The following is a 19724-nucleotide window of genomic DNA, read 5'->3' on the forward strand; positions in this document are numbered from 1 at the left end:
TGACTGGACCAGTGCTGTTCCTAGGCAGAGTCAGAGGAAAGCTGAGAAAGCACCATTGATGTGATAACTCAGAGGTCATTGAGACCTGATAAGAGGGAATTAATCAAGAAGACCAGAGGCGTGGGGAGGGGGGCGGGGGGCAAGTGCCTGACTGGAGTGGGTTCAAGAGAGAACCGGGAGGAAAGCAAATCGAGACAGGGCGACAGACAACTCCTTTGAGGAATTTCATTCTCAAGGGGAGTAGAAAAAAAGAGCCATAACTGGAGAGGGAGGTGGGGTCGAGAGGATTTCTTTAAACAGGAGACTCTTACAGCAGTTCGTGTAGTGAGGGGAATGATGCAGAAGAAGGGGGAATGTGTTGATGGCAGAAGGGGGCGAAGAGAAGCGGCCATGTCTTAGCAGCTAACCCGTTCACTCAGCCGCATACTCCCATCCCTGCTCAATTTCCCCCTCCGCGTGCGCTAGACGCCCGGGCTGAGCAGGAGTGGGGAGCAAAGTGGGGACTCTGACACTCCAACTGGAACGGAGTACGAGGACAGAGCACATCTCAACTGTGGGGTCAACGCTGAGCTGTGGTCGCAGGGCAGCGGCTGCTGACTGCCGAGGTCAGTGGGTGGGAACGAGTGGGTGGGAAGTTCAGGCTCGAGGCCCAGCCAAGGGCCCCCTCCACTTCCGTCCTCTCCTGCCCTTATTTTCTGCCTTCCATGAGTCAGTGTTCTGCAAACCTAGCTTCGAGTTCCCCTGCCCCCTCTACCCCGCCTCGATGTGTGGCCCCCACCAGCTCCCTCCGATTTAGAAATTCTGGAGCCGCTGATGGCTGAGCCTTACGCCAAACAATGCCTGTCTTCACAGAGGCCCAGTGAAGCGGGTACTATTGTTCCATTTCTCCGAGGAGGAAATTTAGGTTCAGAGACAATTGTTTCCGAAGGCTGTTTTCTTTTCTCTTGGAGGGAGGGAAAAGCAAAGAGCTGTGCGAACGGCGTTGCTAAGCCACACTCCGCCCATACCCCGCCCAGGTCCCATCCAGACACCGCCCAGGCTCTGCTTCACAGAGGGGACCCCGGGGAGGGCCGTGCTTTCCAGCTCAAAGCGTGATGGAACTTCGTGATTGGGCGGGCCGGAAGGATTGGGTGGGGCTCCCACCGGTGGAGAGGCCGCTAGTGGGCGTGGCCTTGACGGGCCGTGGTCTTGGGCACCGCCCCTTTCCGCAGGCTCAAAGCGGATGGCTGCCGCGGAGGCGGAGTGAGAGTACGGCGGCCGATCTCAACGCGGTTCTTTGGAGTCCGCCGCGAGCAGCGCCCCGGCGGGGCCGAGCAGGTACTAGCGACCGTGTGTGGAGGGTCTCGGTTGGGCCAGCTAGGGGGCAGGGAGCTGCTGGGGACCAAAGAGGGCATTAGGGGTCTTGGCCAGCGCTGAGCTTCCTCTCGCGGGCCGGGGCCCCTGCCCCTGACCCCGCCTCCGCCTCCGCCTCCTTGCGGTGAAGCCGGCTGCCGCGAGGCCGATTGGCGCCTGCGCTGCTTCCTGCCCCCGGGATTTAACCAATACAGGGGGCCCCGGCGGGGGTGGCCCAGAGGGAAACTGAGTCACGTCTGGTTGGTAGCAGTCCTGCGAGGGAGGCACTACCCAGATTCGAATCCCCTTCCTGGCCACTCCTTGGGGACCCAACCCCCACCGATCTCTGTAGGGGCCGCACCCCTGTCCACTCCCCACCAACGTCCAGGGGTCCTGCCCTGGCTTCCGGCAGCCTCGACCCGTACCCGAATGGCTAGAACACGCTCCAGCAGCCTCTCTCCCCTCCCCCTCGAGTCCCGAGCCCCTGGGTGCTTCCTCCACTGGCTCGCTGCACAGTGTCAGCTTACACGCCTTATATAGTCCGAGCAGGCTCCAGCCGCGGCCTGCCTGCTGGGATCTGGGGGCGGGGGAGACAAGCGACGGCCCCTGACCCACCCCGCTGCTGGAGCCTGAAGACTGGCTTGTGGGGTGGCCGAGTCACATTAAGTCTGCCTTCTCCTGGATGAAAAGAACTTCAAGCCTGGATACGGGCTCCCCTCACCTTCCCAGTCTCTGGAAGAGGGGGGTTGCCCCTGTCTTTTCCAAAGTGAGATCTGCCAACCAACAGCCCAGCCAAACCTGACAAGGTACCTGCCTACCTGTGACCTGGGAGTGCTCAGCATCTGCCCCATGCCTGCCTGGCACCAGTCCCAGGCCAGGGTACCAAGCTGCGCACCCACCATACCAGCCATTCACCCTTCTCTCCTTTCATGAGCAGGCACCATGGATTCCTTCAAGGTGGTGCTAGAGGGGCCAGCACCTTGGGGCTTTCGGCTACAGGGAGGCAAGGACTTCAATGTGCCCCTCTCCATCTCCCGGGTAAGCCTAGGTTGGGGGAGGGGCTCCTCCAGGAGTCTGTGGGTGCTCTGGCCTGGGGGGTGGTGAGTCTGAGCAGGAGTGAGCCAAGACCAATAGGCCAGGAGGTACCCAGATCCAGAGGTGTGAGGGACACCTGCCTCAAGGACTCTCAATTAGGATACTGGGAGAGGAGTTCCAACACTGCTCTAGCGCTGCTTTGTAACTGGTGCCATTCCACAAAGCTCCTGGAACCACCTCTGAGGTCCTGGGGCTGAACTTTCTGCAGGAGGGGCACCAAGGTCTCTAAGAAGTGTCTAAGCTGTGTGTGGGAGCAGTACTTGGGGCCCAGCCCCAAACAGGGCACTTTGACTGTAGGATCTCACTTCAACCTCATCACCACCTGGGATATAGCCATTATCCTTTTTTCCAGATGAGGGACCTCAGGGCTGAGAGGTGGGAAGGGCTCATTCCCAGATTCCGTGGTCAAGCTAGGATTAGAATTCAGGCACTGGGATGGTTGCAGTTTTGGGGAGTAGAACTTGGGTGGGGGTTTCCCCAGCCTATGTGAGGACCTCCATCCCCATCCACTGGTCACATTCAGAGTGCAGTGGCCTTTGACCCCAAGGGGGTGTGGAATGAGGTCTAAGGCTCTGACTTCAGTTCTGAGAGCCTGCCATCGTGGGGGCGGAGCTGGGGGCTGGCTCCTCTCTGTGGCAGGGGGATTGCCTTATAAGCCCAAAAATGCAGCCCCACACTGAGATTGCCAACTGGTGGCTGGAGTCTGCAGAGCCAAAAAAGGCTGGCCTAGGCCTGAACCCCTGAACCCCATCAGTGGGTGCCTCACCTGGTGACCACCAGGCCATGGCTCCAGCTGTAGAGTAGCTGTGGGATACAGAGAACAAACTGCCTGCCCAGAGACAGTGAGACCGGCCTTTGGGCTAATGTTTCTGACTGTGGTCTGGGGGCTAGGAGAAGGTGGGAACTTCCTGTCTGCACATCTGCCTGTCCAGAGAGGCCCACCCAGGTGCCTAGTGGGCAGGCAGCTGTTGGCAGGAAGCCCAGGGCAAGCACAGCCATGAGGGGCCAGAAGGTTATCCAGGCACTGCCCAGCCTGAGGGGCCCCAAGGCGGAGTCTGTCTGTGGGAGTTGGACTGGTAGCCAGGGCAGGGAGGCGGTCACCGTTTTTCCCAGGGACTTTTCCAAGAGTTTCCCCTGGAAACTGCCCTGCCATCAGAATAGCTAAGGGCAGTGGTGCCCCCACCACACCCACCCACCCCTATATAGTCTTCAAGCCTTGCCAGCCCTGAACACCTACCCTATCTCCCCCTCCCTGGGAAAGTGCTGGCCAGTGTGACTGGGGAGCCATAGGTCTTGGCTGGCCTCTGAGCCTCCGTTTTTTTCATTGGAGGGGATGGGCAACATCGTAGTAGCCTGGGGGATGGATTTTCGGATGTGGCCTCTTGGGGGCACTCTTGGTCCTCTGGTCAGCAGCCCCAGCGTATGGGTGGGGCCACCATCTGAACACAGCCCTGGAGTTGGACCTGGGCCCTAGTGGGTGGGTGGATGGGGTGGTCTTTTATGAGCTGGGTGGGCCCTCTCCCTCTCCCCTGACCCTAGCATGGAGGGAGGAAGGAGGGGCTAGGTCTGGCTGTGGGCCCAGGCCTGGGAGATGAGGTAACGTCTGGGACTGGGGGGTTGGGCTGCTCAGTGGAGCCCTCAAGCTGACTCACCCCCCCACCCACCCCATGTAATGTCCACCCCCCTGGCTTTTTCCCCCTCGGTCCCTCAGGCCTCCTTGCTTCTCTCTCCAGCCACCCCCTCTTCCTGCCCTCCCATCTCCTGCTTTTCTCTCCACCCCTCTGACCACTCCTCTATCCCTCCTGTGCTTCCTGTCATCCTCACTCCCACTCCTGGGAAGAGAATAGTCCCAACTCCCCACCCCCTCTCTGGAAGCCAGCTGCTCCTGCCCACCCCAAGACCCACCTCAGGCTCAGCGCCCCCTCCTCCCCTAGAAGCCACCCCTCTGGATAGGGAGTGGCTAAACCAGGTTTCCCTTCTACTGACTCACCATAACCTTGAGTAAGTCACTTCTTCTCAAGGGTGTCACTTCCTCATGCCCATTATAAGGAGTTAGATTGAACTAAAAATGAGATAAGGGATCCAGGCCCCAAATCCAGCCAGAGGGTCAGGGGGTCTTTCCAGGTAGACTGACCTCCAAGTTGGGCCCAAACCTTCAGCAGAGGCGGCCCGGTATAGTAGAGCCTTAGGGTCAGGCCCTACCTCTTGCTAGCTGGGCAGATTTCCCAGAATGTGTAAAATGGATATAACCCCAGACTAGTCCATAGGATTGTTGGAGGATTCTGTGTCAGTATGTGGCAATACTAGGTGCTTGATAAATGTGAGCCATATTCTTGCTATTTAGCAGGTGAAGAACAAGCCACCCAGTGCCCAGTGTCTTATCCTTCCAACCTCCCAAGCATGAAATAGAGCTGTCAATCCCATCTCTCTCTCCTTGCCCCAGTGCTGTCATCTGCCTCTGGTTCCTCCGCCTCCCCCTCACTGCTTCAACTCAGTCTGCACACAGGCCCACCTGAGGAGCCTCCTGGAGCTGTGAGCAGACTGCACCCCCTAAACCCAGCTGTTAAGTTCAAATCTTCCTTCCAGCACTTCCCCACAGAAACCTGCTCAAGTGTCAGGCCCTTTGTCAGAGGGCCAGGCATTGAACCGGAGTGCTGGAAGGGCCCAGTAGGGTTTGTCAGGGAAATGGCTATCAAGGACCTGGGAGATAACCCCGCCCCAGGCCTTCAGACTGCTAATGGCCCCTCCTAACCGCAAGGCCCAGTCCCAGTTCCTTCCCCAGCCTTCAGGCCTTCATAAATGGATTCTCTCACCCTCTGGGCAGCATGTCCCACTCCTGTCCCAAGGCCCACCACTTCCCAGAAATCATCCCTTAGGGTCTCCACTCACGCTAGTGGTGACCATTCCTTTCAAGCTACTATTGCCTCTCATTTGCCACAGTAACCGGAGATCCCCAACCAGAGCCTAAAAGGTTGGGGAGAGGGTGATGTGGCAGATGAAGCCTTGGGGTGGCAGTCATTTACAGCCAAGTAGCCCCTAGCTGACACTGTGGGCCCCCTTTAAGCAGGCACTGTTCACTGGGAAGCTGGAGATGATGGGGCCTATTCCTGACTCTCAGGCTCCTGGCAGATCCCGGCAGATGGCCCCAGGACAGTGAGCGCCCAGGGCTGTGGGGGAGGAACTTAACTACACATAAGTCAAAAGGGTATGTCTGGTGGGTGGAACACCCTGAGCAAGAGGCCAGCTGTAGTTGGAGCTGAGAAGCTTGGGGTTTAGCCTGAGGGTGGCTGCTTGTTGATGACATAGCAGTTTCTGGATTATGGGAAGGGTCATGGAGGTGACTAAATAAGCAGGATGCTTGTGAAACTCAGGTAAGCCCCACCCCCTCCCAGATGGCTTTAGTACCTAGCAGCTGCCCAGAATATTGCTGAATAAAGAAGCCTCTGGGTCCTGGAGGTGGGGCAATTTAGGCATGTTGACTTCTGACCTCAGCTTGGTCTGTATCCTTGCGCCCCAGTGACCCTCCATCTCCCCACAGCTCACTCCTGGAGGCAAAGCTGCACAGGCTGGCCTAGCAGTGGGCGACTGGGTGCTGAGCATTGATGGTGAGAATGCAGGGGGCCTCACACACATCGAAGCCCAGAACAAGATCCGAGCCTGCGGAGAACGCCTCAGCCTGGGTCTCAGCAGGTATGTGGGCTCTGGTCCCCATTGATAGTGGAGGAATCCTCAGCCTTGGCCTGCTGTCATTCTTTCCCCTTCTTTTCTAGGGCCCAGCTGGCTCAGAGCAAACCGCAGAAGGTAGGCAACAGCCCCCCTTCTCCCCCCACAGTGGGCGGGGTGGGATTGGACTGCCCTGTTGGGTACAACCTCAGTACCCCACATCCCTGGCTGGGAGTAGGGGGCCAAAGCTGGCACCAGGGAGAGTGTGGGGAACTGGGAGTTGAGTCGGAGGCTGCCGCACGGTCCAGGCACCATGCACGTCTGCACGTTTGTCCACGCTGCCTCCTGCGCTGTGAGCTGCACTGTGGGCTGCACTGTGGGCTGCGTTCATCACTCCCAAGTGGGCCCCTTGAAACCCGAGTCGCCCCCTCCCCCAAGCCTCATCCAGATGTGCAGAGGCGGGGCTGGAGCGCAGCTGTCCTCTCGGAGGCGCCAGCGGGGTGCCCCTCTCCTTCCCATTCCAACTCTAGCCCAGCTCCCCTCCCTCCCACCCGCTGCCCGGCTCTGTCTCCACCCAGGCCCTGGCCCCTGCCACGGACTCCCCGCGGTACACCTTTGCACCCAGCGCTTCCCTCAACAAGACAGCCCGGCCCTTCGGGGCACCCCCGCCCTCTGACAGCACCCTACAGCAGAATGGGTACGTCCTGCCTTCCCACCGCCCACGCCATCTGTTTGTCCGCCTGCTGCTGCTCTGTCTGCTCTGCACCAGAGTCCTGCCAGCACCGTGCGGCAGCGGCCCCTGGCGGCAGGGTCAGGGGCTGCAGGCGCAGGGCCCCTTCTAGGGTGTGGCTCCTGCCCAGGCACTGCCCTCTTGGGGGCTGGAGCCAGGCAGCAGTCCTCCTCCCGCGGCCCAGGGTTGGGGTGTGGTGTTGGGCCCATTGAGCCCCAGACACTCAGTGCAGCCTTGCCCTCAGCCGCTCTGACCTCTTGCCATCTTCTTCCCCTGTGTCTGTCCCTTTGTTCCTTTATCTGTCCCATCTGTCTATTTTCTTCACAGGTGCAGACCCCTGACAAGTCAGTGAGCCCCCTCTGCCTGTCCCTCTCTTCCTTCCTGTTGGCACTCTGGGCAGTGGCCCCTCCCCACCTTGGCTTCCTCTCGCCCTGGTTGCCCTCCTCCCCTCTCACCTATCTACCCATCTACCCATCCCCATCCACCCAGCCGGGTCCTGGCCTTGCGTTCCCTCCTCTCCCATCACCATAGCCCACATGGACCAATTCCAGGGAGGGGCCGCCCTGCTGCCCACCCCCAGCATGAGGTTCTGAGCCACACCCTCCCCACAGACAGCCGCTCCGACCGCTGGTCCCAGATGCCAGCAAGCAGCGGCTGATGGAGGACACGGAAGACTGGCGGCCACGGCCTGGGACAGGCCAGTCCCGTTCTTTCCGCATTCTCGCCCACCTCACAGGCACCGAGTTCAGTAAGTGGCAGACCAGGGCAGGGCAGACTCTCCTCCTGGCCCCCAGCCCAGGCCTGGGCTTAGCCAGAGCCCATTCGGCACCTCGTAACCCTCTGCCAGGGCTCAGGGCTGGGGTAGCCTTATGTCTTCTCTTGGTCAATGCCTGCCTCTGCCCTCTCAGTGCAAGACCCGGATGAGGAGCACCTGAAGAAGTCAAGGTAAGAGGATGGACACCAGCCCCTTTTTTATCTCCTGCCTCTCTCATTCCAGCTACCATCCTGTGTGTGCTCCTGGGGTTCCCCAGCCAGGGCCCTCCATTCTCCTTTCCTTCCTTCCTTCCTCCCTCCCTTCCTCCCTTCCATCTCTCCTTCCTTTCACTTCCTCCTCCTTCTCTCTCTACTCCTCAGGGAAAAGTATGTCCTGGAGCTACAGAGCCCACGCTACACCCGCCTCCGGGACTGGCACCACCAGCGCTCTGCCCACGTGCTCAACGTGCAGTCGTAGCGCGGCGCTCGCCGGCGGCTGCCCTCTCTGCCTCTGTCTCTCTCTGTCCCTGCTGCCCAGAGCGCCCCCTGGTGCCTCTAGCTTCTGCCACCCTGACTCATCCCTTTCCTGCCCCTGGACTGAGCCTCCTGCTGGCCTGGCTCTGGCTGCCCGCCTGGCACAAAGCCTGGCTTCGTCTGCCACTGCCTTCCCTCTTTGCCCTCTGATACTGCTGTCTGCCAGGTCTGTGCTGGCTCAGGCATGGAAATAAACACTCTCAGTCTTGCTTTCTCTGTCTCTGTTTTCTGTCTTTGTGGGCTGGGTTTGTATTTTTGGTGTGGGCATGTTAGATGGTTCAGACCCAGTGTGGGCCCTGTCAGCAGGGGTCTCAGTGGGAGGGGGTACCTGGCAAAGAGGACCCTGCCATCAGAGCTGGATGTCAGGATGAGGGAGCCCCAAGAGCTGCCCCAGAAGCAAGAGCCCTGTGCCACCTTCCAGCGTTGTACAACAGACCACTGGAACCTGGTTAGGAGAAGCTGCCTTACCCATCCCCAGTGGGACCTGGAGTCCAGCCCAGCAGCTCTCATGCACCTAGGCATCTCCCACGGGGCCCAGCAGGACCAAGGTTGAGAGGTGGGGCCAGGTTAGGTGCCCCAGCTGTGCAGGGCCTTGAATGGCAGATCTTACAGCCAGGTGCCCAGGACAGAAGCCCCAGTCCCAGCCTCAGCTACACCCCAGGAACCCTGGCCTGGTGAGATAGTGGGCTTGGGCCTGGGGAGGGGTGGGTAGCCTCAGGGGCATGGGGGTGGCGGGTTCCTCCAAGCTGCCTTGGGCTCTACCCCCTGTCCTTTTGGGTCCCTGGGTACCCCCCTGGAGCCACTTTCCTTGGCCCTGGCAGGCCCTACCACCCCCAGCCCCACCAGCCGCCCACCCTGGGCCGTGGACCCTGCATTTGCCGAGCGCTATGCCCCAGACAAGACGAGCACAGTGATGACCCGGCACAGCCAGCCCGCCACACCCACGCCTCTGCAGAACCGCACCTCCATCGTGCAGGCGGCCGCTGGAGGGGGCCCAGGAGGGTGCGGTGGCAGCAATGGCAAGACTCCCGTGTGCCACCAGTGCCACAAGGTCATCCGGTGGGTGGTCCTGTTTCTTTACTACCCTGGCCGTTCCTGTCCTGACGCCTGATCCTCGTGTCTTTCCAACCTCTGCTCCCCCATCTGTCTCCCCACTCATCTCAGCTGCCACTACAGGAGGATAAGGATTCAGTTCCCAGTTGGAGTGGGGGTAGGGACCTGGCTGGATCCTCAGATTCTGAATCTTACACTCCTTCCGCCTTTAGCCTTTATCAGTGTTTTCCCCCAGTGAAATGGAGGAAGTACCAATGGCACATCAGAGCAGCACCTCTAGACTTGCTGCTCTTGGGCAAGGAAGGGCCTGCCCCTCTCAGCCCCTCTGTCTCTCTCTCCCCCGCTGCTTGCTCAGTCTCGCTCTGCTAAGCCTCTGCTCTCAGAGGAGACAAGCCAGAGGCCTTTCCTTCTCTTCACTGCTCCCTGGGACCCAGCAGGGTCACACAGCCCCCAGAGTCAGTGTACCAGATTCTGAAGCCTTCCTAGTTCCCAGCCCCATCCCCGCTCTCAACTCCTTTCAGCTCTGAGGTGCTGCAGAGCACCCCCATTATCTCTGGGCCCTTCCCCAGGCCAGATGGAACATGCAAGCAGGACAAGGTGGGCACCAGGTTTGGCTTAGGTGCTCCCTGGCCTTCAGGGCTCATGGGCACACTGGACATCCTGCCCTCCGGGCTTTGGTTACTTGGGTTTATTTCATTAGGCCCAAGTCAGCAGCCCCACACCGTATAACTCTCCTCCCTGTCCCAACACTGCCCCATTTCCTCATCTCCTGTCACAAAGCAATGCAGCTTCATTATCTTTGTTGTATGACCTTGGGCAAGTCACCTCCCAAGCCTATTTTCTCCCCTCTTTGGGAAATGGGGAGGATGAACTTCCCCTTCCAGGCTTCAGAAGAGGTGTTCATTTGGGCTCAGGCCAGGAGCCCCCACCTCATTTGTATACAGTCCTTCTCACTGCCCTTACCTCTGCCTCAGGGGCCGCTACCTGGTGGCGCTGGGCCACGCATACCACCCCGAGGAGTTTGTGTGCAGCCAGTGTGGGACGGTCCTGGAAGAGGGGGGCTTCTTTGAGGAGAAGGGAGCTATCTTCTGCCCCCCCTGCTATGACGTGCGCTACGCACCCAGCTGTGCCAAGTGCAAGAAGAAGATCACAGGCGTGAGTGGGGCTGTTGTGTGGGTGGGGAGGTGAAGCTGACCCTAGCAGCACCAAGGAGTGCGGTTGAAAAACTCCTGGGCCCAGGGCTCTCCCTGCGTGAGGCCGTGGGGTCCTTTGCAGCCTAATAAATGGACTATTCTCTTGGCCTCAGTTTGCATTAGCCAGGATCCTCTTAGCCAGCAAGAATGTGTTAGCTCAAATAACTGGCAAGCACAGGGTGCCCTAACTTTAGGCGCAGCTGACTGTGGGTCCCCAAGTCATCAGGACTCTTTCTACCCCTCACCTCTGTTTTCATCTGTATTGGCTTCATTTTCAGCTTGCTTTTTCTTAGAAGGTGTCAAAGGCAAACCACTGCCACTCCAGGTTATGTCTCCCCAGCTAAGCACCAGAGTGAACGAAAACTTCTCTTCTGGGCCAGTTGATGCATCAAGAGTCCCTTTGCTGCTGCTTATTGGCCTAACTAGTGTCACGTGCTAGCTCTGACCCAAGCCCTGTGACTCTGATTGGCCAGGCTTGAGTGACACTCCCCCAGAGACTGAGTAGGGCAGCCCCACCTGAACCACGGCCTAGAGTGAGGGAAGAGTGGTTCCCTGAATTAAAACTAGCACGATGTTCCCCAAAGAAGGAAAGTAAGTGCTGGTCAGGCCAAAACAAGAGATGGTTGCTGTGTCAGTGACATTGCATTCAGTTGCAATATCAGAAAACCCCACTACAGAGATTTAAGCAGAAGGGGTTATACTTCAATCACAAAGATTCCAGGTCTGTAACAACAGCTCAAGGGTACCTCTAGGCTTTTCCTGCCTTTTTGCTCCAAAATCCTTAGCACACAGGCTTTTGTTCCCAAGTTTATCTTGTCATGGTCGCCAGATAGCTGCTTAAGCCCCAGGCCTTGTATTCTTGTTGCAGATAGGAAGGAAGCAGAAGGGACAAATGGGATTTTTTTTTTTTTTTTTTTAATGGAGACATTGGTTAATGAAATCCAATAAGTTTCTAATGGGATTTTTTAAAATGAGGTTTTGCCTTTTAACTCCGGAAGAAAAACCAAGATTATGTAGCTTTATCTCAGTGGTGGAACTGTGTACCCTCTGAGCACCTGGGCCTCAGGGCAAACCCAATATTTTGGCTATCATCCTCCGTAAAAGAAGGGGGTTAGTTGAGAAAGGCTTTTGAGAGGATGATCCACAGCATCTATGCCCCTAATGCATGAGAAAATGGAGGCTCTGAAAGATGACTTGATATGCTAGAAAAACACAGGACTTTTGAGTGGCAAAGCTAGAAATTCAGATTCAAAAACTTTGATTCAAAATCCTAGTCTTCCCACTGAGGCTACACATGCAGCATAGCTTGGCCGGGTTTCCTGTGGGGTCATCAAGCCAGCTCGAGACTCTGGTCATTGCCTGTCATCTCTAAGAGTGACAGGCTATCTACCTTTGTTAAATGTGGGCAATGTGCCCCATGCTGGGATACTTTGTGAAGAGACAAATGTGGGTCCAGTCCCCAGAAGTTCACCCTGGGGAAGGATCATGGAGGGTGTCAGGCTGAGAGCAGAGCTGGGGAAAAGGGTGCAGAATAGGCAGGGGGTGACAGATGTGGGGGTTCTTGTTGCACATCCATGGAAACTGAAGCTCAGAGAGGGGCAGAAGCTGCTCAAGGCTGCACAGAGTGGGAGAGCTGAGCCAGGAGCAGCCTCAGGCCTTGTTGACTCCAGCTTGGGCTCTTCCTGTCACTCATGTTTCTTATTTCTGGATCCAGAAGCCAAACTGTAAGGCATGGCCAGAGAGCCCAGTGGTGATACTCATATTAGTGAGGGTTACCTTGACCACAAGTGGTAGAAAACACAAAATGATGGTAGCTTATTTCTCACCTAAGAAAGTCCAGAGGTGGGCAGCCCAGAACAGATAAGCGGATCCAGATTCCTGTATCTTGTTGCTCAGCTATTCTCAATATGTGCTTACTTACCATTCATGCTCCATGGCTCTGGAGGCTCAGCCAAAATTTCCATATTCCAGCCAGCAAGAAGTTGGAGGGGAGGAAGGAATGGAAGGCCCATGGCAGCCACCTTTAGAGAATGCTGCCACCCAGCCCTCCGCTTCCATCCCATTGGCCAGAACTCGGTCAAATGACCCCACTGAGCTACAAGGGAGGCTGGCAAATACAGTTTATTTTGGGCAGCCATGTGCCTGGCAAAAAGTGAGATTTCCATCATTAGACAGAAGAGAATGGATATTATCAGTCTTTGTTATTATGGTGACAGTTCATGTTGTGGGGCACTTACTGTGTGTAGACATGCAGCTTCACAATCATACTGTGCAATCAGCTTGGTTATTCCCATCTTATAGATGAGGGCATTTTGCCCAAGATCACAGATATTTCCCTGTCAGCCTAGGCCACACCTCCTTGGACTGTTCTAGATGAATGGGCTAGATCCCAGGACCTCCCTGAGCTGGGCACCTGTATTTGCTTCTTACAGATCAAGGCCCCACTGTTCTGCCTGTATTACACTCTTGTCCTGCCCACTTCCCCAGGTCCTGAGTGGGCAGCGTTTGGCCACAGATAAGGACCTAAGGCTCACAGTGCAGGCTGGCTCCTGAGTCTTGGAGTAAGCTTTGATGGCAAACCCTGCTTCTACCCCAGCCTGGGCCAGTAGTTCCACAGAGTGGCCCTGAGGCCTCAGCTTCCCTCTTGCAGGGATTCCAGGGCCTGACACATCCCAGAGAGCCCCTGCCTTACCCTTGGTCAGGGGGCAGGAGGCTGACCTCCCCAACCTGCCATGGGCTCTGTGCCCTTCCTGCATCTAGCACTGAAGACTATGCCTGTTCTCGGAGTTCATTGTGGAGCATGGAGAGGGTGATTAGATTGTTTCACTGGAGTTGGAGGGAAGCTCGGGTGGGGGGATACAATAGAGGGAACCCATCCTGGTGTGGGGACCATCTGAGACCCTATGTTCTCAAGGCTTACCACTCACCACCAGCCCCCCTCACCCCAGTAATCCAACCACAAGTGCTGTTCCATTTTGCCAACATGCTGTTCCCCCCTTACCTCAGGACCTTTGCACAGGCTGCTCTCTACCAGGAACACTTTAGCACCCTCTCGCCTCTTTCCTTCTCTTCTCTAACTCAAATATCACTTCCTTAGCAACACCCTCCCTGATGCTCACCCTCTCCACCAAGCCAGATGCCCCATGATTCACTTACTCCCCCCCCCCCCCCCCCGCCCCCGCCGCCCGCCGGTCCTATTGTCCCATTTCTTCCTCAGGTGTGAACTCCATGGGCTGGGACCAGGGCCATTTTATTCACGTTTTATACTGTGCCCATATATAGGAGGCAGTCAGTAAAGACTTGAAGGAATGAATGGAATTGCCCTCTAAGCTGACTTAAAACAAGAGTAGAAATTAGCTTGGAGAAGGATCAGGGAGAGTGTTGTAAGCAGAGAGAATAGCTGTGTCACAAGGCAACACCTGGGAAGGTGTGAGTTGAGGCAGAAGGGTGGGGAGGGGTCGTGTTAAGATTTTGGAGCTGGAGGCTGGTGAAATCAGGGATGCCTCAGCAAGCCTCCTCTGGGGCAGGGCTAGAAGCTAGAGAGGGAATTGAGGCAGCTGGGGCTGGGGCAGTGGGGATGGGAAAGGCATACAGCTTTAGGAAACTAGGGGGTAAAATAGCATTGATAACTGGCTCATAGGTTGTTCTGATACTGACAGAAGCCTGCCTCCCTGCCATATCCCCACTGGACCCAGTTCTGGACCCTACCATGCTCCTGCCCAAGCCCCTGTCTTACCAGCTGACAGCTGAGTTCCTTTACCTTGACCCTTTGATCCTTAAAAAGAGGCAACACTAGGCAGTAGGAAGAGCCAGCCTTGGAGTCAGCCAGCCATGGGCACAAAGGCCATTTTTGCCATCTATTGGCTGTATCAACTGGGGCAAGTCGTTTTCTCTGGGTCTCGCTAAAATAGGAGTAGGGTAGCAGTAAGTTCTGGACAGGTGGTTCTGAGGTGTGTGTGAGATGTGACAGATGCAGAGGGCACAGGCCATTGGAAAGCTAGATACTGCCCACACTTAGTCTAGCTTGGTCCACACTGTTTCATTTTAAAATGAATACCCAGCATTTAAAATTTAGATTTCACTTTAATACATAGATTTCAACCTGAGCCTTTCAGAGATTCTTGAATGAACTGGTCAGCACTGCCCCAGAGACAGAACAGGTGCTCCCCATGCCACAGTCCCCACCATGCCCGATTGTGGACATACCACCTGTCCCTGGCAGGCACTGGATCTGGGATTCCTACCTTCAAATGAGGAGCCATCCTCAGCAACCCTGCTAAGGCTGGGAGTAGGTTCCCAGTTCACAAAGGAACCAAGTATCAGAGAAAGTAAAGCTGTTGACCAAGTCACCCAAGCTAAGAAAGGCTGAACCCACAGATCTGACCCTGCTCAAGGCTCCACACTGTCCTCTGCCTGCTCCAGGTCTGAATGTTGCTGTTCTGGTTAGCTGGAGGGGCCTCGACCATGAGCCTCTGTGTCCTCCCCACCATGCCGCAGGGTAACTCAGCTCTTGAGCACCCTCAGGCCAGGCGCTAGTGGGATAGATCAGCTGATAGAGCAGCCGGTTTCCTGCTCTCCCATATTTGACCTTATATTGAGCAGAAAGAATCAGGGAGAGGCAGATAACAAGCAATAGATATGATAGGTAAATTAACCTAATAGTGTGTTAATGCAAGTGTATGGGAAGAGGAAAGCGCAGAGTTAAATGTTTTAGAAGCGTGGCGTTGGGAAGGCAGGATGGAGTATGAACCAGTGTGGTCAGAGTAGGCCTGGTGGAGAAGGTGACATTTGAGCAGAAATTTAAAGGAGGTGAGGGCTGAGCCTTGCAGATACCAGGGGCAGAGCAATCCAGGCAGAGGGGACAGCTGGTGTGAAACCCCAAGATGGGGTTCCTGGTGCATCAACCATGGGTGAGATGCTATTTGGGGGGAGCAGAAAGACAGAGGCCAGACCTGCCAGCTTCTGGGCCCTTCATAGGGCTCTGGCTCTTGCTCAGAGAAGTGTGGAGCAGAGGAGAACGTGGCCTGGCTTGGGTTGCCTGCAGTCTGAAGGAGCAGAGGGAGGGGCATGGAGGCTAGTGTGTCTGCCGCTTTGGAGAGGAGGGGCTGAGCTGCCAGGTGACTGTCGCCTCCTCCCAGGAAATCATGCATGCCCTGAAGATGACCTGGCATGTGCATTGCTTCACCTGTGCGGCCTGCAAGACACCCATTCGGAACAGGGCCTTCTACATGGAAGAGGGAGCGCCCTACTGCGAGCGAGGTAAGGGGGCATGGCCAGGTGAAAGGGGCGTGGTGAGGGCAGGAGAGAACCCAGTGCCCCCTTCCTCTCTGCCTCCATTCCCCCAGACTATGAGAAGATGTTTGGCACAAAATGCCGAGGCTGTGACTTCAAGATCGATGCTGGAGACCGCTTCCTGGAGGCGCTGGGCTTCAGCTGGCATGACACGTGCTTCGTATGTGCTGTGAGTGCCCCCTGGGACTCAGACCCCACCCCCAGTGCCCTGTGTTCTTCACCCATCACCCTGTACCGCCTGCCTCTGGGATTCATGAGAGATTGGGGAGGAACCTCTCCTGCCAACCCCAACCCCATGTGACTAGACCTTGGCTGTCCCCAGATATGTCAGATCAATCTGGAAGGAAAGACTTTCTACTCCAAGAAGGACAAGCCCCTTTGCAAGAGCCATGCCTTCTCCCACGTGTGAGCCCCTCCAGTCTACTGCTGCCTGCCCACCTAGCCAGATGGGTCACTTTCTGAAGTCAGCACCCCGGATTTTTGGGTAGGGTGGCTAAGGTCACTCCAACCCTGACTCCTGGCCCAAGCCTGGGGTTCCCTGGGCCCTATCCCACCCCCTTCACCTCCCCTCACTCCCTTCACCACCATCGCACACCGGTGCTGGCCACACCGGCCCCTCTTCACACCCAGTCACAATAAATTTGTATCCAGCTGTGTCCTGTGTGTGTGCCCTCTGTGCTTCAGGAGTGGTGGGGTTTGAGGAACATAGCAGGGTAGAGATTAAGTTGGTTTTCCTAGGGCTGACCATCCTGGAAATCCTTGTGATATGGACAGGGAGGGTTCATGGTCAGTGGGAGATGAGGAAAGGGGCTCCTGTGTGCTGTGCCCAGACGCCTTCAGAAGTCGGGGAACCTGGTTTGGCCTGGTGTGGAGGTCAGAGGAGTTGGGGTCTATCTGCAGAGATGGGACCTGGAGGTGCCAGCTGCCATCGGTCAGCTAGAGAACTGCTGCAGAGGAAGGTGGGACTGGAGCGGGCGTCCTCCAGGTCCTGGGAGGCCACAGTGACAGTGGCAGGCTGAGGAGCTGGGCCAGGTGGGGATGGGGAGGTCAGGGCACAGAGAAGTTTGAAATAGTTAAGAAACCAATTCAGACTTGTATTACAGAAAGAGGCTTAGTGGCTGTGAACAGGGTCAATAAAGGGAAGCAGCCTGAGAAGAGGAGTAGGGGCCAAGGGAAGGGAGCAGCAGAATGTGATGTGGCAGAGAGGGAACCAGGTAACAGGTCCCAGGGAGCCTAGGGTGGAGGCCCTGGGGGGATGAGGGGTGAGGGGAGGAAGGCAGGCAAATTTGCTAGGTGTCCGACATACCAGCCATTGCTTATGCTGTCTCACAATCCTCCCACCAGTCCTGTGAGGTATCTGCAGTTACTCTCATTTTACGAGGTCGCACAGCCACTGAACCATGATCCAGGCTAGAAGCCAGGCCTGAAGTTGGGTGCACTGTGCTGGGACTGGCTGGCACTGAGCACCGTTCACCAGCGAGGACCCCTCTGGGAAGCTCACTTCTGCCTGGTACCTAAATGTCTGTTGACTCTGGTGTTGGCCCCATCTCTTGCTTCTTACTGGTATCCTCCACCACTCTAGGGGAACTGTCATGTCTCCTGTCTCAAGCCCTGGATTGGAGAGGGCCAGGACAACTCAGCATGCTCGTGACCACCTGTCCTTTGGGCACTCTGGCATGAACATCTGAAGTTGTTGGCATTCTCAACAGGTTCTTGGGCCCATCCACTTTAAGAGAAGGGTCTGTCGTGTCCTCTTGAGGTGCAGCACTTCCTGTGTTTTCATGATGTCTTGCCAGAGCCTAGAACAGTGCCTGGCACATAGTGGCTGGCCAATAAATGTTTGGTGAGGTGCCCGTGGAACATTTAGGAGACACATTCAGGGAGCAGCTGAAGATTCAAGTCTGGATTCACCTTGATTCAATTCTGGAATGAGTTTGGGACAGGCAGTCCTCACAGATGCTTGTAACTGATGCCTAGGGAGGGCTGGGGAGCTGGACCAGGCGGGTTACCCAAGGAGGAAAACAGGTGGGATGTGGTTTTCTTTCAACCTAGACATCCCTAGCGTATTAAACAGTATCTTTCACTTCCACAAAGAAATGTACTCTCTCCCACTTCTCTTGAACCGTGAAGCCCTCAGTCCACCCTTCGTTTCCATGGATACAAGAGAACAAGATCATAGGGGCAGATGTTGAGTGCTGCTGGGAGCCCTCTGGGGGCAGCCTCTCAGGGCAGCCACCCTCAGCCTCAAATAAGGGCTGCTGCATGGGAATGCCAAGCTGTGGCCAAATCTGCCAGTTTATCGACAGTATCCAGAGATTCAGACTTTTATGTGAAGTCCGTTTTTTTTTAATGTTGGCAACTAATTAGGTTTTTTTTAAAAATCGTATTAAAAAAATAATAAACGTGGGTCAAATCTGGTGTCAGGGCAGCCAGGACCCCAACACAGAGTAGAGATGAGAGACCAGAAAGCACCAACATCACAGTGCTGGGCTAAGAAAGCTGGCGCCACCAGAGACCGAGGGCATCCAGAGAGCTGTGGGCTGGGTGGGTGGCCAGGCAGGGTAGCCAGGGCTTGGCAAGAGTGTTTTCAGAACAGTGTCAACCAGCCAGATAAGGCAGAGGAGTCCCTATGGCATTTCGCAACAAGGTAAAGTTTGCCAGATCAGTTTAGCAGAGAGCTGGGGTAGCCGCCAGGGTTAGAGGAACAAGGCGGTGGTGAGGATGTGGAAGGAGAGTGTGGACAAGAGAGTGCAGACAGCTCTCTTAGGAGGCTGGGGTGTGGTGGCCAGGAGGACTACTAGCAGCCACTCACGGTCAGCTGAGGGCTGAGAGGGGTAGAGGGAGGAAGCTGCGAGGTGTCTGCCAAGGCAAAGTGGCTGAAGGAGAAGTTGTTTGGGAGGTGGATATAAGGGGAGGGGAGGGTGAAGAGCAGAGCCGGGGACTGAACCTCGGAAAAGTGAAGCTGCTTAGGTGGAAGTAAAAACAAGCATGGGGCCACTGTTCCGAACAGTCACCTCTGCCAGGACCCACAGAGCAATCACTTATGTGTCATTTAACCATTGAAAAAGATGTCATGAAAGGCATTTTTCAGATGAGGGACCTGAGGCTCAGAGAGAGAGAGAAAGTGACCTGTCCAGAGCCACCTGGCCAGAATGGTCCGGGTCTGCTGCTCTAAGGATCAAAGGCCGAGGTGCTCCCCACTGCACCTCCCCACTCCCCCACCCCCACCCATAGCTGTAGTAGTCACAGTGTTCCAAACCTGGGGTGCGAGCTGTGTGGGTAGAATCCATGGTGACTGGGAAATGTCCTTCTGTCAAGCCACAGAGGCCATTGGTGCCCTTGGAGAGTGCAGTCTCTCCAGCTGAGGGGGCAGAGCCCATGGCAGGGGGCTGAGTAGGCAACTGGAGAGGCAGTGGGCAAGAGGGGCTTTTTCCAGTACAAAGCAGCTGGAGCTCATTTGAAGTCAGCAGGGAGAGAGGCCGTGGAGGGTGAGGAAATATTTCACCAGAGTACAGAGACTAGAGACAGGAACTGATGACTAGTGCTGCCTCCTCAGTGCTGGGGCCCGCATGGCCTTGGAACACACACTAGGTACACACGACCCTGTGGCCCCCTCCATGCAGTCCTGCTACAGGAAGGAAGCAGAGGCCGGCCCCACAGCACACACGGAGCAGAAAGCTGGGCTTGGGTTCCTACCCAAGTGGGTCCAAAGCCACCCCCAAGAATGGAGGTCGGGCCCCTCCCCAATTGGGGCCTAAAGGCGGGAGGCAGGGTTCCAGGGGCCCTGGTGGGACAAGGAACAGCTTGCTGGGAGCTGGGGGAGAACTCAGGGAGCCAGAGCCAGCCCTGGGAGGTCATGCAGTGGGGTCACTACAGAGTGGTCAGGGAGAGCCCTAAGACCAGCCTGGGTCTCCTACTCAAGACATAAGGGGCTGGGTCAACTCGCCTTTCACCCATTTCCCTTGCCGCTGACAAAAATGACCACTATTTGGGGATGAAGTAGATCAGGAAAGATTCTTTCAGCTGCAATCCAGATTAGCTTAAGCAGAAACAAGGTGAATTTGTTTCATTTAACTAAA

The 19724-nt window shown here is 56.3% G+C and overlaps 1 protein-coding gene across 11 annotated transcripts; it reads left to right on the top strand.

The window, feature by feature from the left end:
* Nucleotides 1-1188: 1188 nt before the first annotated feature.
* On the top strand, nt 1189-16301 carry PDLIM7 (PDZ and LIM domain 7). 11 transcript variants are annotated; one of them, XM_011362188.2, is made up of 14 exons: nt 1189-1317; nt 1873-2138; nt 2270-2370; nt 5966-6117; nt 6198-6228; nt 6669-6787; nt 7432-7568; nt 7729-7765; nt 8720-8781; nt 8929-9166; nt 10135-10315; nt 15492-15612; nt 15699-15814; nt 15968-16301. In XM_011362188.2, the coding sequence occupies exons 3-14, from the start codon at nt 2275-2277 to the stop codon at nt 16052-16054; spliced, it is 1377 nt and encodes a 458-aa protein (XP_011360490.1). In that variant the 5' UTR covers nt 1189-1317; nt 1873-2138; nt 2270-2274; the 3' UTR covers nt 16055-16301. The 11 variants fall into 11 exon arrangements, with proteins under 11 accessions (XP_011360490.1, XP_023387620.1, XP_011360487.1 ...); XM_023531852.1 differs by lacking the exon at nt 6669-6787 and adding an exon at nt 7148-7164; XM_023531853.1 differs by lacking the exon at nt 6669-6787 and adding an exon at nt 7148-7164 and having other exon boundaries at nt 1196-1317; nt 2023-2138.
* Nucleotides 16302-19724: the final 3423 nt, after the last annotated feature.

This window comes from Pteropus vampyrus, unplaced genomic scaffold (genome assembly GCF_000151845.1).
Source record: "Pteropus vampyrus isolate Shadow unplaced genomic scaffold, Pvam_2.0 Scaffold74, whole genome shotgun sequence".
Classification (NCBI taxonomy): domain Eukaryota; kingdom Metazoa; phylum Chordata; class Mammalia; order Chiroptera; family Pteropodidae; genus Pteropus; species Pteropus vampyrus.